General features: G+C 36.6%; 1 protein-coding gene across 1 annotated transcript in view; it reads left to right on the top strand.

Annotated features, from left to right (window-relative positions):
* Positions 1-19140, top strand: part of fstl1b (follistatin like 1b) — a 37914-nt gene that overhangs the window by 15105 nt on the left and 3669 nt on the right. Inside the window, exons 3-9 of the mRNA XM_039683216.2 lie at positions 9549-9650; positions 9971-10100; positions 11502-11534; positions 12330-12460; positions 16536-16654; positions 17592-17704; positions 18975-19085. Coding sequence (XP_039539150.1) covers positions 9549-9650; positions 9971-10100; positions 11502-11534; positions 12330-12460; positions 16536-16654; positions 17592-17704; positions 18975-19085 — 739 coding nt within the window. The remainder of the gene's footprint in view (positions 1-9548; positions 9651-9970; positions 10101-11501; positions 11535-12329; positions 12461-16535; positions 16655-17591; positions 17705-18974; positions 19086-19140) is intronic.

Here is a 19140-nt window from a genome sequence, read left to right as displayed (position 1 = left end):
TCTCGGCAAAATGCAAAATTTGGGACAAGTATTTGTGACAGAAGGAGTATTTCCTTCAGAAAGACCGTTGGTTAGCAAGGTTAGCTAAACTTTTTTGACCCTGCCTCTTAAAAGAATCGGAATCGAGAATCGTTAGGAACCGGAATCGAAACAAGGAATCGGAATCGGAATCAGAATCGTTCAAATTCAAACGATACCCAACCCTACTAGTTACATGTTAGATGTCATCACATCATCCTGAACACATACCAGAATTGACCGTTCGCAAAGACCCACCCCCCTTAGTTACTGTCGCTATTTTCGAAAAGCTACGCTGCTCTCTCTCACACACACACACCATGTTCTCATGCAGTGAAAAATTCATTGCGGGCGGACAACACCCTGACAGACAGTACAGACCAGGTTACTTTTCGGTTACTTTTGATTATTAAACATATCAAACAAAGTATCAACTTTCAAATAGCATCAGTTAAAGCTGCTTGTGATCTGATCATCTCTTCCTTCTAGTTCATTTATAGCATCAAATAAACAAGAATGAACATAAGAAGGAATGTTGTTTTAACCGCAGAAAGGCGTCAGTACACTCCGTTTTTCAAGTTCAAATCATCCCATGTTAATCTGCTAACTCTCCTGACTACTTTGTCGGACAAAATGGCGGATGGTGAAGTATGATTGGTCAGATCACCTGTCAATCAAGCTCCCTGCGAAAAGTCAATATAGTGCCGAAGTTACGACGTCACTCTGTAGGCCAAAACACGGAAGTGAGTTAGCATTTTAGCACTACCAGTTCCCTCGCTCTAAAGTCTATGGGATTTTTGAATGGGTTTTTGCTATATCGCCTGAAATAAGGTCTGTGGTGAACAAAGCCTCTAAATATTTTCACATTTTGATCTATGACATAGAACACACAGTTATAACCTTGTGTTTTTTTTAAACTTTATTGTGTCTGCTTGTGTTTTTAAAAAAAAGTCTATGGGGAAAATGCATAGCTTTTCAATCGAGGGAAGCTATGCGCCGTTAGCTTCCGAGTTGTCCTACAGAGTGACGTCATCACTTCGGCACTATTAGATGCAATTTAAATGTCACGTATGGCTCACAATGTAAAACAGAAAAAACAAAAACCTGCTAATGGTAAGTTGACTCTTCTGCTCAGCAAGGCTGCATTTATTTGATCAAAAGTACAATAAAAACAGTAATTGTGTCAAATATTATCAAAATGTAAATAATTTTTTCGATTTTAATTTTTTTTATATAAATGTTTATTGAAAAAGATTTTTAGATGTATTGAAAAAGATGTGTGGGCACAGTGTAAAGGGAAGTGTGATGTTTAGTCATTTTTGTGGAGAGACGAGGAGGTAATGATCCTCTCTGCATGATGATGGTCTTCATTATAAAGCCATAGTTTCACTCTTTAAATCAGTTTGTGCAGTGAGAGAGTCCTTAAATGTGCTTTTTATGTGTGTGAGTGTGTGTAGATAGAGATTCAGCATGGAGGACAGACTCTATGATGGGGGACAATATCAAGGGGAAAAATAAAAAGCTGACATCTATATTTTCCTCCTTCCATCCTGAAGTCAGTCTACCTGCAGCCCTGAGTTCAGTCGTCCCTCAATCACTCTTCTCAGCATGCGTCCAGTAATTCACCCTGGAACTAGTATTCCTTCTCCTGTTGTCATTTTCTCACCCTATTCATTCTGCAATTTCTTTTATTCTCTGCTGAGAGTCTGGCATTCACCCTCTATACACATGTAGTCAGCACTGCACAATGCTCTGTTCTTGGAAGTCTAATTTATGAAATTCAATAGGCACAAGGTGTGATAAAGAAAGAGAAGAAAACAGGTAGATAAGGAGTAAAAGGAAAGAATAAATTAAACTAAAGATTGAAACCTTGTGAGACTCTTTCAGTTTGATTCTGCTTTTGTTGTAAGAGAAAATGTCAGACTGTCTATCTTCGTCGACTATTGTTAAAGAGAGGTGTTTTGAGGTGCAGTGCACTGTTCTTACACAAGGTCCAGGAACAAATGAGAACAGATGACAGAGATGTGACAAACATATCTCAGTGGACTAGACAAGGACAGCTGCCTTGGTTATGGAAGCATTTTTCCTGTTCATTTTCTTCACGTGTCCGTTAAATATTTCAGCATTCTATGAACCAACTAAACCAATGCAAATTTGAGTAAATGAAAAATCAGCTGTTATCGAAATGCATGTTATGGATCTCATTCTGAATGATTTATTCAGGCATGATTAATTTTTTAAAGAGGACCTATTATGATTTTTTACAATTTTTAAATTCTTGAGTATAATGTTGCTGTTTGAGCATTAAAATTGCCTGCAGAGTTACAAATCACAAACCTCAAAGGGAGCTTTTCTTTATATCAGTGCACACTGTTTCTGAACTCCCTGAAACAACTCAATTATAGTTTTCTTCTGGGAATATACATGTCACAATATTCCTCATTTGACTAATTCCCACCCAAGGGATACACGCAAATTGTTTGTTGAACAACTCGCGGATACACCTTGTATGACATTTCCAAAACACGCTTGAATCGGTAGGCCAATCCCAACACACTGGTCCAGTCAACCAATCAGAGCACATTGCACTTGAAGGAGGGGCTTAATATAAATAGGAACTAAACGGAGCATTACTATAGGTGCTTATCAATAGCAAAATTGATGGTTGTTCGTTTCCTTGCTCCTCCGTTCTCTAGCCCATGACCCAGAAACCGGTCTAACTCAGCCATCTTGAAGGACATCTCAATTCCCTAATTGGACCGCGAGAAGGCAAAGAATTAGGAGTGAGGAAGCTACATGTGGAGTCATGAGTGAGGAGGATTCACAGGTGTATCCTAATGGAGGGTGGAGCTAAGACATAAGAAAAGGAAACGAAGATACACAAATAAGAAAAGCACCCACTGTACTTACAGACTGGGAAATGAGGAGCTGCAACAATGCATAATGTTTTTTTCTAAACATTCAACCATGAAAACATTTTCTAGTAGATCAAATATGTGCATAATTTGGCTTTATTAAATGTTTAATCAAAATATCAGACTTTTTCAATCTATACCGCATCTTTCTTTCAATCGTCTGCAAGCGCACTTTCATGTCTGCCTCCGTCCAATCAACAACTGATAGATATAGTTCCAAAATTCCCAAACTACTCATCACAGTATGGAAGAAATTCAATTGCAACTTTAAACCAGAAAAAATACAATACAATACTCAAAAATACAATACTCAAGTTGGACCAATTGTATGATATTTTTATCAAGCCTAGTGTCAGTTCTGGCAAGTCAAGTTAGTCAAGCTCGCATCAGCTGACTCTCAGCTGATCCATGTCTACCTATAGGAATACAACGCCTATCACTGTATACAGTACATATACAAGCTCCTTTAGTATTATCAGCAGCTGTTGCATTTCTCCTGAGCTAATTACCCTCCTCCTCCATCCCCAGCTCCTCTCGCCCCAATCAGCATTTGGCATTCAGATTCCCCTTGAATCAGAATAAATTCTCAAATTATGTTGTAAATTAAAATATTGCCATTAATGATATCTGCAATACATTCTTGTTGGTTCTGTTCTGTTTACCCTAAGGGGGGTTATTGCTGCTCTTATCCATGCTAGACAGGGAGTTCTCGCCCAGAACAGAACCATACCGCCAATCCAAACTGTATGCTAATTGTCATTCGTATTTGATGATAGTGGTCCTGACAGAAATGGAAATTTTGGGTAATTGTTGGAGCTTGACAGACTATGGTCACTGTAATATTCTTCCGAATTTTTTTTCTTTTTGTGTTTCACGTCGGAAAGAAACCTCAGCTGTCAGTGTGGAGTGGCATGAGGGTGAGTGAATGATGACAGATTTATATTTTTGGGTGAGTTGTCTTTAATGTAGGTATATCTAGCTCCACTATAGCCTGCAATAACTCACGGCTGTGGCCATTATTCCTGTTTCCATGGTAACATTGACTTCTTGATTGGTGGATTTTGCTTCAAGAATTTGGGTAGTGTAGTACTTGATCAGGAATGTGGCTATTAAAAATGAAGTAGAGTTGCTGCTTCTACAGAGGCATATACAATCACTTCTCAACCTCAGAGCTTGGGATGTTTTCAAAGGGTTTCACATTTTTGCCACAAAAAAAAAAAAATCTCTTTGGATTTTTTTAGTTGGATTTCTACTTCTGGAACCCTATTCAAAATTAATTTAGAGTTTAAATGATTTAGCTTGTGTAGAACAAAAAAAATCCAATTAAATTTGGACAGATATTGAAATATGTTCATATGAGAAGTATTCTATTTTTTATATGTGGACATTATAAGGGTGAAGTGTGAAGCTGAAGACTCTTCCTCGCAGGCATTGTCATTTAATTGGCGCTCTCTTTCCTCCCAAGATACTGTTTTCCCCCTCTTTCCTGCTTATTCCACTTTTCTATGTGACTGTCTTCTCCACACTTTCACAGATTTCAGCTGTTCAGCTCATGTCGCCCACATTTCACATACATATAGATGTTCAAATATACCGTCAATCATGAGAGTTTGCGTTTTCCGTTGACATTAGCAGCACAGACGCTTTACAATGAGGAATAGTTGAGCAGAGTTCAACTAAATGTAAAGCATCATGTACAGTTATCAATACAACGACTGCCTCCTTGTACAGTTGTATATACTGCAATTAAATGGGAACTGATTCCAGTTGCTTTGAAACCCACATGACATTTTTTTCACTACTTAAACTTAAATTATACCACCGAAAGCCTTTGGTTAGCAGCCACTGACCAACCTGAGTTGAGAATGTATAGTGGTCAGGGTGATGTAATATTATTTTAGGATTTGTGTAGCGTGTGTGTGTTGCATTTGAAGGGTCCAGCATACACACATGCATACATACTCGTGTACAGGTAGATGAAATGTCTCTACCAATGTTAAAACTATTGAGTCAGAAGGGCAGAGAGAGTAATTAGTGTCATTATCAAGGAGATTGATTTCATATTATTTTAATTTAGCTGCGGATGTACTTAATGTGAACTGGTTTGCATTTTTAGCTCCCAATACATCAGCATTATGACCTCTTTTTTGATATTGGACTGTAATAGTGCATGAGTTAGCTATAGCGTATGGGGATACAGTTGAAAGGAAGGTCACATTTCTTTGTGGTCATGATTCCAGAGCCAGACAAAACCCCACATTCCTCGACTCATCTGCACCAGGAATGTTTGCTCTCTGTCTTCTCTGAATATCCCTCTCCTTGGCAATCCCACCGGCCACTCGGCCTGCCAGAACAGACCTCTGGGTAAATAACAGCAACACTGTTTAGATGTGCTTGGAGGGAAAGACTGATCTAGTAGTCTGTGACCATTTCACCCACAACTCTTGACACTTGAGGCTGATTGAATTTAGACTGCAAAAAAGAAAAAGAAAAACAAACTGCAGCTACTTTTTAGTTGGTAATTTTGTCATTCTTTGTTTTCCTGTAAAAATACCTAAACTTAACTACATTTATTTTGGAACATTAGGGAGATTGTTTTAGATATATTAAGTTTGTTTCTGCCCCCCAAAAAATTTAAATTTGTGAAGATTTTTTTTTTTTTGTTAATCGGTAAAAAAATATTTATTAGCATACATCTAATAAAATGTAGTGACTTCAAGAAAACAAGAAGTAGCCATTTGCCAATTTGGAAAGAACAATAAACAGTTCAAGATATACTACCTTTCATAGATTTGGGGGTTGGTAGGATTTTTTTTTTTGGAATATGTTTTTGATAAAAAGTTTGTCACAGTAAAACTAATATTGTGAAATATTATTATATTTTAAAATAACTGTTTTAAATTTGACACATTTTACCTGCTCACAAAACATTCCTATTATCAATGCTGAAAACAGTTGATTAAAACTGATTAAAGTGCCTACATTTATTAAAATGTAAAAAAAAAATCTCACTGACAAAACGTTTTAATCGTTAGTATATTCTCTGAAAACCCCGATTCTTTTTAGGTACATTTATTTGAGATATTTTTACTGTATGCAAAACAAGACTAAAATGTAATTAGGCTCAGTTAACAGCAATTAATATGGCCAATAAAGGAAACAGCTTTGAGAGAGAGAGAGAGAGTTGTAAGATCAATCGTGTCATGATTCTTGTTTAAGTGTCTGAAAGCATCATGTGTGCAATTAAATCTTGGAGGTCATAGTTCAGCTTCAGACATCTTGTGGCCCATCTCTCATTTACTCTGTCCTACAGTAAGTTCTCTTCAAGCCCTCCTGCCTGGTTGTCATGGAAACATGCTTTTTGATTTGATTTAGCTAAAGTACGTTACAATGTTCATTCGTTTAAATGTCAGTATAGCTTCCCTGTAGAGAAAGAGATTCATTTATGCATGAGGTTTTGTTCCTCTCCTCTAATGTACCTCTGTTACCGCAGGTCCACAGTTGTATCTTCCTCTATTGTCAGGACAAAACTCTCTCATAAACTTTTAATATGACAACGTTGTGTCGGCATGTCCTCTGATAACCTCAATCGGAGCAGATGGTGAATAGAAATGATTGTTGTTAATAAATTCCTCTAAGAATGCAGGCCTCGGGATAGAAAATCTCTCCTTGGAAAGTTTGCTTACATTGTATGACTCACGAATGAGCTGGAAGGGGGGAAGGGTCTATCCGTCTGGGTGTATGTGTGTGTTTGTGTGTGCTTGTAAGTGTGTAGTAAGTCCAGGGTGGAACCAGCAATCATGGTTCATAGGAAAGCAAAGAACAGGCAAGATTTCAGATGTGACGACACCCTTCTTGAACAACACACACACACACTCTATGTAGGCTTGGGAAAGCAGGAGGGGTATTTCAGGAAACTCCTAAATCGTTACTCCAGGCTCAACTTGGCAGCACGTGATTGGCTAGCTCTCTGTTCACATGACTTTGCTGTGGAGTGGAGTCTGGGGTCCTGGATAGCAGGGGGATATTAGAGGAACACAAAGAAAGAAAAAAAAAGAAAGATTAAAAAAGGGGATTTGGTCTGAATTTTTCAAATGTGAGGCACATTCACTGACCTTACACATAAATCTGAGAAAGTTAAGTGAAAGTTAAAAAGAGCGCTGTGTAAAAACTAATCAAAATGAATTTAGTGTCTATTTTTAAACACACACTTGAACTTTATCCCACTGGACGTGTTCTTGAGTAGGCTATTGCTGCGTTTTTAGGAGTGTTGAGTTAAACGTTTTAGAAACATGCCGAAACCATTTCATTGTGCTTTGTCCATAGTTTTAAACGAAAAAACACGTTCCATGTGAACGGCCTACAAACCTGATATCATTGCTCCATCTGCTGGTAGAAGAGAGTAGATCACTTTTGATTGACCTTGAGGTCTTTGTATTCAATGTATTGTGGATAATGATGATTTAACCCTAAAATCAGGGTTAAAAATGTAATTTTAACCCTGCTTATATCATTCAAAAGTATGGGGTCAGCAAGATTTTTTAATGCATGTACTTGATCAGAAATACAGTGAAAACACTAATATTGTTATAAATGAGGGGAAAAAGTTGCTTAATATATTTGTTGAAACTGATACATTTTTCAGGATTATTTTATTAATAGAAATTTCAAAAGAACAAAATCTATTTGAAAGAGAAATAATCCCCTCCATCTGTTAATCTGTTGGCATGTTAAATATCATAATTATTTTCTATTTTATATTTGTACAAATTGTATATGATTTTTATGTTCACATTTGTATTTAATAAGAAATTAAAATAAAAATAAAAATATAATTTACCAGATACTTTTATTTTATATAGGCCATTGTGATTTACATGATACTTAAAGGGATAGTTCATCCATGAATGGAAATAATACAGTCAACATGGAGCACATACACGTGAAACATGAATAAGTCAATAAGTCTCTATACAAATATACTTGGTTTTATTTCAAAAGTAGTCTATTATCATTAAAGTGTATGTATTTATTTATTTAAAGGTATGTGAAAGTGTTATAAATGGATAAAACTTTATCAAGAGTAGGCCTAAAATGGCAATCAGAGCGATTGATTCATGCTTACTAACACCCTGCATGTCTACACCGGACTCGACCGCAGTTATAATTTTAATGCATCTGTACCTTGTGGGACACATGTTATAAAGAGGGTGTCCTAGTTTTCAAGGAGAACCGCTAGTTGTCAGGGAAACTGGTGGCAGGAGGCTTTCCCGAGTGTTTTAAGTGGAGAGAGTCCGGTCATTTTAAGAAGTAGTTATCAATCTTCTGTCCCTAGAGGAAACACTGTGTGTGTGTGTGAGAGAGAGAAAGAGCAAGTGTGTTTGTCTATGTTTGTGGTAAAAGTGAATTTGTGGTCCGGGAGCCCACGCTAGTTTCTGTTTCAAGAGTTTTTAGTCTGCTCTGGTTTCATGAGCTATTCGAATAGAGATGTCAAACCACAAAACAACCTTCACAAACAGTCGTTTGTGAGACGTGAGCGTTATGCATGCTAAATGGTTTAAATGTCAACTGAATAATTCCAGAATCCGACATTTAAAAATACGAAGTAGTGCTTTTGCAGCAAATGCTTTTTCAGCCGCCCTCTGGTGGTGAGAGTCTGAATGTGCAAAAACTTACTTACAACACTCTTACAAAAAACAAGTTTAAGTTCATTTTAAATATACTAAAGTAAAGTTCAAGTATACTTTTTAAGTATATGTTATGTACTAAGAATACTCATATCAATGTACTTGAAGTATACTTGTAAGTGTACTCAATAGGCTGCTACTTGGGACCAAATTGGCCCACTTTTTAGTGTAGTATACGTTTAAGTGTAACAGTAGTAAACTTTGAGTACACAACTAATTTCAAACTATTTTTTTTAACTTGTATTGCAACTATACTACAAGTGAACTTACAGGTATAGCTTAATAGTCAAATCATTGTAACACTTTGTTTGTGAAATTTGTACTCTCAGTAAACTACTAGTTTAGTAGTTTTATACTACAAGTAGGCCTATACTTGTAAGATTTCTTTAAGTGAAGTTAACCATACTTATAGTTTACTATTTATATATTATTTTTGCACTAAATATACTATGATTTATGTATTAATTTGTATACTTGAACTAACTGTAAATTTGCATACTCAGAATAAGGAACATATCTGTTTTTTTTAACTGCATTGATAGCATTTTTGCATCTAAATTTTCAAACAATGTAAGTTTAAAGACTTAAAATGCTGTTCAATCTAAACAAGGAACAAAACTACAGCCAAGTATACATTGAATACTAAATTATACTTTTAAGTATATCTCGATCAAAATATTGAGGACATGTGCAATTTTGCATATTGTGCAATTTTAAGTATGTTTCCGAAAAGGACATAAATTATATTTCTGAAAAATACAAAAAAAATCGACTCAAAGTATACTTTCTTATTTTGAGTTTAAAAGAAGTATACTGATAGCAGACTTAAAGAGAATAAAGTTATTTTTTGTAAAGGCAGTACCTAATCTGAGTTTTGCAGCTGTGTGTCTGTTTTATTAATGTTGTTTATTTCGGTGTTTGTCGGCAGGAGGCTCAGAGCAAATCAAAGGTGTGTGCGAATGTGTTCTGTGGCGCTGGAAGAGAGTGTGCCGTGAACGAGAAAGGAGACCCCAGCTGTCTGTGCATTGAGGTAAGAAAACCTTCTATAAGAAATATCCAGGGGTTTGACCAATGAATTTCCTTGACCTTTATATTTATTTGGATGACTGGATGAGGATTTTTAAACATTTTATAGAGATTGCAGAAAAGCAATTTCTAGCTGATGATCTGAGTAAAACTAGAAACCTTCTGTGACTTTTCCAGGTATTGAAAATTCCAAAAGAGAAAATTGAAAGACATTCACACTATTGTGCCTTTGCTTTTTTCATTTGTTTTTCTAGCTTGAGACATAGGCAGTTGTGATGGTTTAAATTGTTGTGTTTTTTAACAGTATGTTGTTGTCTCCTGCAGCAATGCAAAGCTCATAAGCGCTCAGTGTGTGGCAGTAATGGTAAAACGTACCGTAACCACTGCGAACTGCACCGTGACGCCTGTCTTACTGGACTCAAGATCCAAGTGGCCCATGAAGGACACTGCAAAGGTGTGTGGACACAACCAACATGCAGGAAAGTAGGAATGAACCACAGGCATATAGGCTGATTAGGAACAAAGTGAAGGGTGAAATTGACCGGAAATTACATTCCCTGTGGTTTTGCAAGGATCTAGCAGTTTGTTCTTAACTAAGATTTTACTATAAAACTGCACAAACCCTTGCAAACCCTCTTTTGGTGTTAGAAAAACTACTGTCGGGATTTACTAAAGACACGTAGTGAAAAGAGCACATGCATCGGTACTTTTTTGGAATTGCGCTCTAATGCTGATTTTTAGTAAATTTGCCCCTTGGTACAAAATTCACGATCAATGAACAAACTTGAACAAACATAATTTTGGTGGGGGGTTTTTTGTTTCGGTTTTTCCCAAAAATAAAAAGTGACGACTGTCACACTTGAACTCAAAGAAAACAGATTTTTGTTCAGAATATCCACAAGAAAATACACAATGATCATAGGGAGCAAACACAAGCAACTAAAGAAGACACGAAAAACTGATCAAACAGAAGTGAGGATAAAAATACACAGGGAACTCCATCGACGGCTACGCAACTACCATTTTGATGTTTCAAAGGGTTCATAAAGAGATTGTAAAACTAATCCAATTGAGCGGATTAGAGACTTGATTGCTTTATGCGATGAACATATTGTTTTTTTTGGCTTTTATTCAATTAAACATTCATCAACTCACACATCAGTTGTGGTAAACGGAGGATCAAGCGTGTTCACTTGATGTGTGAGAACCAATGATGTTCAGTCTCTTGTTACGCAGCGCGTTTGACCTTCTGCAAAAACCAATGAGGTTCGATCAAATAAAAGCCTAAATCAATCTGTTCATCATATAATCTTTTGAACAGTCTGTGTTTATTACATAGTAAGACTTGATAAAAAAAAAAAGTCTCATTAAAAGTTGTTTGGGATATTGTTATGATTCCAGGAAAGGAATCATGGGAACGCTGGGATCCTGCTTATAATAAGAATAGATAAGCTTCATCCAAAATGTATGACTGATAACAGGATAAAATAAGAGATAGGTATATAATGTATTGATTCACTTTGGCAAGATCCATTGGGATCAGTTTATCTGACTTCAGGACAGGACATTTGCTCTTGTTCTTACTAATGTACCCATCAATGTTCCAGCTCTGTACCATTGAGTGTTGGATCATTGGACATTGAACATTACGGTCAAATCCAGGTCTAAGTTTGTTATCATGGTATTCTGACCACGTATATTGTTAAATTACCACATGCTATGAGGTGACGTTGTAACCTCTTATCTATATTTGATGCATGTAGTTGCTCAGCTGATAACCAAGGGAAGATTCAGTCATAACTACGTGCAGATTGTGAGACATCACTCCACTCACGTTTATCTTTGTCTCTTACAGAAAAGAAGAAGGAGAAGGCTGCAGCCAGCCCAGGTGAGTTGTGTTATCTGGCTAAGAGCCAAACCAGAGCTTTCTGATGACTCTACTTATCTGTCGGCTACACAGATTACCATTAATTAACGACATGTTATGAGCCCAGAGATACTGAGAGCAGACATGACCTCTCTGACACGGCGACAGTGGAATTACTTGTGCTCAAAATAACTCTTTAGATGTAGAGAATGCATTTAATCTCTTGGGACCAAGATTAGCAATTTTGTTTATGGCTTTAAAGTAATCGGACCATGATTATTGTATGTGCCTTATAGAGCTGGTAAGTCCTGCCCATCGGTAAAACTCCAAGTGGACCTCTAGGTTGATCATATGTTGACATTCATTGCAAAATTCAAACGGGATTAGAAAATAATTATTTTCTCTCATTCACTTGCATTGACGATTTTTTTAACCTAGAGGTCCAGCGGGGTTAGCTGAAGGGGCGGGACTTACCAGCTCTATAGAGGGACATCAGTTATTAAGAAAATAAAGGTGCTATTGGCAAGAGTGATGTTTTTCAATCATCAACCAATATTAGCTAATCCTGTTTAAACATGCTTTTGTAACATTGACAGATAAAATAATGAAATCACTGGTTATAAAATAACTTTATCTGTTGTATCTTTGTATGAAAACTTGTACACATGTGAATTAGCAGTGCCTACATTTCATTTCATGTTCTTTAGCATTTTACAGAGGACAGTATGTGTTTTTGTTTTTTTACCAAAGATACTGTATTAAAGTTTCTAACTGTCTAACTTTCTGTGTCTGCTTGTGTGTGTGTGATTTCTAAAGTTGTGTGTTACGTTGCGGATCGTAACGAGCTGCGCAGACGTGTGATCGACTGGCTGCAGACAGAAGTTGTTCCAGACGGCTGGTTCACCAAGGGCTCCAACTTCACTGATATCCTCCTCAAGTACTTCAAGGTGTGTGCAGTCATTTCAAATATTAAACAAGCAAGAATTAGGATATTTTCATACTTTATGACAAGACACTACAGGGAAAAAGGTTTTAGATTTTGGGCTATGTTTCAAAGAAAACATCCAAAATTTTACTTAAAGGGATAGTTCACTTTGAAATTAATTTTCGATATGTTTTAGCTTACCTCAAGGGCATCCAAGATATAGGTGTCTTTGTTTCCACAGTATTTTCAATTTTGATATTTTTCGGTCAAACCGTTGTTGTCTATCAGTCATATAATGGAGGTTTAGGGGATCCTCCCTTGGTTCACCTCAAAGAGCATCCACAGAGAAGTCCAAATTAAACATGATTGAATGACTCATAAATGTAAGTACACATTGATGGCCTAAGACACGAAACGAGCGGTTTGTGTGAGAAAACGAACAGTATTTATATAGTTTTTACCTCATGTAACACAGCCATATCCAACTGATCTGACGGCACTTGCGCTTCGGTCTGCGCATGCGCCGGAAGTGATCGCTTGCGCGTCTACGTCACTCATTGTTTATACAGAGATTTCGGAAGTTTTACCTTTCACTAAACATATTTAGATATACAGGAAATCGCAATGGAAGACAAGGTGGTACTGAACACCCCATATATCGGATTATCTGATATCTGCCGCCCCACAGAGCGCCACTCACATAGTTTTCTATTAAATTACATAATTTTGTCTTAAATTGTTGTTTATGTATATCTACATAATGACTTCACCATTTAATGGAAGAGTGTGTATTTCTGTGTATTTAATAAAGTCTTTGCTTATGGACAATATAGAATGTCCTTTCAGTTACTGTTTTTATAGCAAAACACATCCACGACACTTTTGAGGACTTGAACTTGATAGTGCGATGTGTCTGGTGTGACACAAATGGCACTTCAGGAATATGGCTCCGCCACTGCCAACAAAATGCAGAATTATTAACATCATAGCATAAGCAGAATAGGTTAAGTGACAGTTTTGGTTTCCAATTTTTTGCAAATTTACAAACTAAATGTTTGACATCTCTTTTACATTGATATCAGTTTGAAGTGTAGTCATGGAAGGAATTAGATTTATTCTAGTCTAGATCCTCCAGCATCAGGGCTTGTTGTATATTAGCCTCCACCAGGGAATGTCTGCGCCCTCCTGCCGCTCTTCAAATTGCCTTCAGGACACACCGCATCATTTTTATGACAGCCTCCTAAGGCGTGTAAAATACACCTAAAATGACTTCTGTTTGCATAGCAGCAGTTTGTTGGATCTTTTGTTCGATCAGTATTAGTTCACCTTTGCACTGGCAGAGATGTGACGCACAGATGGCTGATGAACATGTCTCTACAGCTGTCAGCAAAATCCATAAGTCTGACTGAGTGCTATCACCTGACCAATAATCCATATGCTGCTCAGATCAGTTAAACATCCTTCTCTAAAGTATTTAAAGGGATAGTCCACCCAAAAATGAATTCCTGTCAATATTTGCTCACTATGGAAGCCCTGAACTGCAACGTAACCCCCCCCCCCCCAAAAAAAAACAACAAAAAAACAAAAACCTTACATTTCAAAATTAAAGACGAAGCTTTTCGAGAATACAATCAAAACGACTTTAAAGATAATTATTTTTCTCCAAGCAATGGAAGTCAATGCGGTCAAATGTTGATTTGAACCCCTATTCTACAAAATATATTTCACACAAGAAACGGTGTCATTTTCAGGTTTGGATCGACATTAGTGTAATAAATGATGGAATAATACAAATTTTCAGGTCAATTTTCCCTTCAAATTTTGGAGAACAAAGCCTGGAAGCTTGACTCAATCATGAACATGTCCTTTTGCTCTTGTTTATTGGTCAACATGACAAAATCACTTGTACCAGGCAGAGTACAGTCTTCTGACAAACTAGTGAGATAAGATTAAACCAAGTGCATGATGTGTAAAAGTTTCAAAATAGCTTGTGTTGATCACTGATGCATGTGTCTATATAAACTGAAGAATTTATATGGCTTTTTTTTACTACGATGATGTGTTTCCACTGGTATTAAAGGAATATTTCAGGATTTAGCATTAAGCTTTGTATTAGTAGAAAACCTGTAGTATTTTCCAATTACCATGCTTTACACCCTCATATCCCCTGGGGTGAGAGATTTATTTATTTTTTTGTCTGGAAAAAATCCTCAGATGACGCAAAAATCGTCATTTTGTGTCATTGCAGGATTTTTTGGCCAGAGGTTAAAGACTACAGCCAGTAGTAGGGGATGTCCCGCATGTTCTCAACCAGTGCATAGAGGGTGGGATCTCACTCACAGAATGTACACACAGTGTCAGCCATCTTTTTTTTGGAAGCTAAGCTAGCAGGCTCTTGTTCTGTGGAGAAAGCTGAGTAGGGGTTACCATCCTCTTTTTCCCGGACATGTCCGGCCGTCGAAGTCCGGGATTCAGCTTTTGCTTTCTGCAGTCGCCATTCATTGTTTACATGCACACCTTTTGTTTCAGTCTAACTGAATTCATTCTGATTGGTGAATCTGAATGTAGTGTTTACAAGAACGCTAAACAAGTGATCGGTTGATGTGCGTTTTAACATTGCGAAAATATCTGCTCCTCCGTGAGAGATACGAGACTGGTGCGTCTCACTGGTCCTGCTCGCCACAGTAAACATAATGAATGACGACTGTAGAACGCAAAAGCCGAATCCCGGACATTTTGGGCGATCTCGAAACACATTTTCGTGCAGACTCATCATGGAGACTAGACTTGTTGCCCAGACTTGTTGTCTAACTACTGTACTCTGTTACCGGTAGGCGTGGCCTATTTGGGCAGCGAAGCAAGTGCATTCTGGGAGTTGTTGTCTTTCATCCACATACATTTTACATTTACATTTTACATTTACATTTTACAAAAATAAATTTTCTGGCTTTTTGTCTAGAAAGCTCCAAATTCAAAAGTAATTTTACATTTTTTCTACATAAATGACCCACTTTAAATACACATTTATCTTTCCAGATGTGAAGCATCCCTTTAACATTGCAAATGTAGCAAAGAATTTAGTATTTTTATTTTTACAAAGTTTAATGTACATTTATAACAATATACTTTGTGAACATTAACTTGGCATTCAATTTCAGATACCTAGTGAGTTTCTAATACAACAGCTGAGGGAGTGACACCAAATACTCTACATCTTTCCTTAATCAATCTCTTTACAGTTTTTTACTTCTTTTATAAAGTTATAGAAACACCATTGTGGATTTTTTTCTGTTGCTACTGGTAAAAAATGTGCAAACACAAAAAATATTTTATATATAATTTCCATTCATTACTATAGATGTTTACTCAAACTATGATGACTTCCGCTTCGGAGAAGCCTGGAAATGTGAAAAGGGTTCATATATTGTAGCGCACAGTCTCATCTACCTACTGTCCTACACACATTTGCAGACATATTAGTCATCAGACTATCTGCTCAGAGCAAACACTGCAGCACTTGCACAGAGACCAGAGACCAGATAATGTCTAGGGAGCATTTGATTGGACAGAATATCTGATGACAAGCTGAAGTGTATGTAGATTGATACCATGAAAATCATTGATCTATATTGATCATTTTGAACACTGATATCTTCTAAATGCAAATTTTGTTATTGTTTTGGAACACAATAGCTTTTACAGTTAACAGTAAGGATAACATATTCATACGAAAAGCCAAAAAAATGCAAATTTTGATTTCATGGGAACTTTAGGGATATTAGATAACTTGGCATGAAAATTAGAGAGATGTAATTATAAAATGTCTGTTCTCTTGACTTAAGATGACCTGTCTAATGGTGGCCATCATGACCTTCTCGAATGTATTCAACAATAAAAACACAGTGTCAAGTAGTTTCAACAATTAACAAGATTAATTGTTAACCACAGGTAAATTATGAGCAGTGTGAAACTTGAAGCAGGATAACTTAGGATTACATTTACTTGAGGTTTAGAATAACAGAGGGTTAACTATTTGAATTGTGAAAATACTGAGTCCATTGCATTTATTTCCAGTATGCTCTTATGCTTCTTGGTAGAATTATGATAATGGAGACACTCAGCTGGATTCTTCAGAGCTGCTCAAGTTCATTCAGCACAATGGGACCGCCGTTCAGATGAACTCTTACGCTGAAGAGGAGAACAACCGTCTACTCAGGTGAAAACACACACAGTCACACTCACTCAACTAAAAACCACTACAATACCGGTCAAAAGTTTGGTGTCAGTAATGTGGTTTGGTGGTAAAGTGGTTTATAAAAGTTTCTATTTCAAATAAATGCTGTTCTTTTGAACTTCTATTTATCAAAAAATCTGATAATACATGTTTATTGAGCCCAAATCAGAATAACAGAATGATTTCTAAAGGATCATGTGACACTGAATGGTAGTTAACAAATGGTCTAATGTGTTGGGTACTGTTGGTAAGATTGGGGCACCAAAGATTATAAGTCTGGCATTGACAACTAGTAATCAACATTAATCTAATAATGGAGGGAGGGGAAAGTGGGAATTACACCTTAAATTATATTTTATTTTAAAATATGTTTTATTTAATAAAATTTAACATTAATTTCAATGATCAGCTGAAAATATACGTCTATGCGTAAAATATATGTTAAAAGTTCTCGTGATCTTTAACTTTTTTTCTGTAGAAGCTGGTCGAAAAACAAAATGTAGACACAACTGTTCAGTGGAATGCAAAAGAGAAGTCAGGATATTGTATCTTTTTGTCGAAATGAGGACAGACTTTACATTTTTGAGCGAACAACCCTTATCCACTAGCCACTAACAATCTCTATCCACTAGCCTACACTACAGTTATAATCATCATAATAATCACTTTCACACTTCTTCCTGTTTCTCTGACAGTAAAGGTCATGGGAGTTTATTGCGTCCATCTGGCGGTCAGGATGACCTAGTGTGGAAAAACTCTACAAACACTGATAATAATGGCCAAACATTTCACTGTCCCACTGGTTGGATAGATAGTGGGACTTGTATTTTTATCTCCAAAATGCCCTCTTGATCACACCTGAATAAAATGTTTTGTCCTAAAAGGAATTTACAAATGATCCCACATGTATCTCTCGCAGGAGCCTTTGTGTGGACGCTCTTATCGAACTCTCAGATGAGAATGCCGACTGGAAACTGAGCTTTGATGAGTTCCTCAACTGTCTGAAACCAGGCTTCAACCCTCCTGAGAAGAGTAAGTCTCTTCCTGTCTTGCCTTCTTTCTGCATGTGGATTATAAAGACTTTTTTTCAAACAATATGCAAGTCAGAAATGTTGGTGTATCCAGATTAGATGAGCTTCAATTTAAACCACATGTGAACAAAAAACGCATCACTTGCATAAAGACAATGTGGGCAGTCAAGATTGTGTACAAAGCCGTAGTGCTTTTTTTCTCTGAAGGTGAAGCTTTAATTCCTTCACAATAAAGGTTTTACTTCTGTATTAAAGAACCTTCTTATATAAAAAAGTTCCACAGTTTTCCCAGAATTGTAGTTGTATAAGGCAGAAAGGGGTTTTCCGCTCTTCCACAGAATGTTCCTCAGGCTGATCGGCTCCGTATGCAGAACTAGGTGAAAGTTCACTGGGAGGCACTGCCTTCTCTAGCAGAGTTTATTCAAACTGATAGTTAACTAAAACTAAAGCTATGAAAAACGTTGTGTTAGTTGAAATTATGCTAGATGGAAGAATTAAATGAAAATAAGATGTCTATACAACTAACAAAAACTGATAACAAAATGACTAAAACTCCAAATTAATCAATTACATAAAAATACAAGTTTATTCAAAATATTAATAAAAACTGTAATAGTATTATAAACAATATTAAAATAACACTGCTCAGAACATGGACCTCAAAATATTACTAAAAAAAACATAATAGTATATAAATAATATTAAAATAACACTGCTCTGAACATGGACCTCAATATATTAATAAAAACATAATAGTATATAAAATACTATTAAAATAACACTGCTCAGAACATGGACCTGTGGATCTATAGAACAATATTAAATACCATGGAGAAGGGTATATAACATTTATAAATTATGTTGACATTAAGCTTACAACATAACAGCATTCATAGGATATCATTCCATCATTCCACTTTCCATGATTGTTCAGAACTGCACATTTAGTTTACCCTGAGTGGTTGTAGCAACATAGTCATTCCACTGTAATTTCCTGTTTTGAATTTGGGAATCTGGGACAAAGGCATACTTGGTTGGAGGCACATTCATGTACCGTAATTCATGCCTTTCACACAAAATGGCTATGTTCTGAGAGAAGTCACTGATTTCAAGCTACAGTAGTAAATAAAGAATAAAGTGTTGGTAGTCAATGTCAAAGCCGCCTTTTGCTCTTTGAAAGCTTGTTTTGAAACGTTTTGCATATTTTTGGAGCACATATTTTGTTTCTCCATGCATGTGGTAACATGGCTATGTTGTGTGTATTATTACAGAATGTGCTCTGGAAGATGAGACCTATGAGGACGGCGCCGAGACACAGGTGGAGTGCAACCGCTGCGTCTGCGCGTGTGGAAACTGGGTCTGCACCGCCATGACCTGTGATGGTGAGTTTAAATCACCAAATAATTTTTTTTTTACCATCATAAATTGATAGATTAG

The sequence above is a fragment of the Pimephales promelas genome, chromosome 7, assembly GCF_988280905.1.
Source record: "Pimephales promelas chromosome 7, fPimPro1.hap1.1, whole genome shotgun sequence".
Taxonomy (NCBI): domain Eukaryota; kingdom Metazoa; phylum Chordata; class Actinopteri; order Cypriniformes; family Leuciscidae; genus Pimephales; species Pimephales promelas.
Note: the sequence above shows the minus strand (reverse complement) of the source record. Positions and strands in the feature narration are given on the sequence as shown.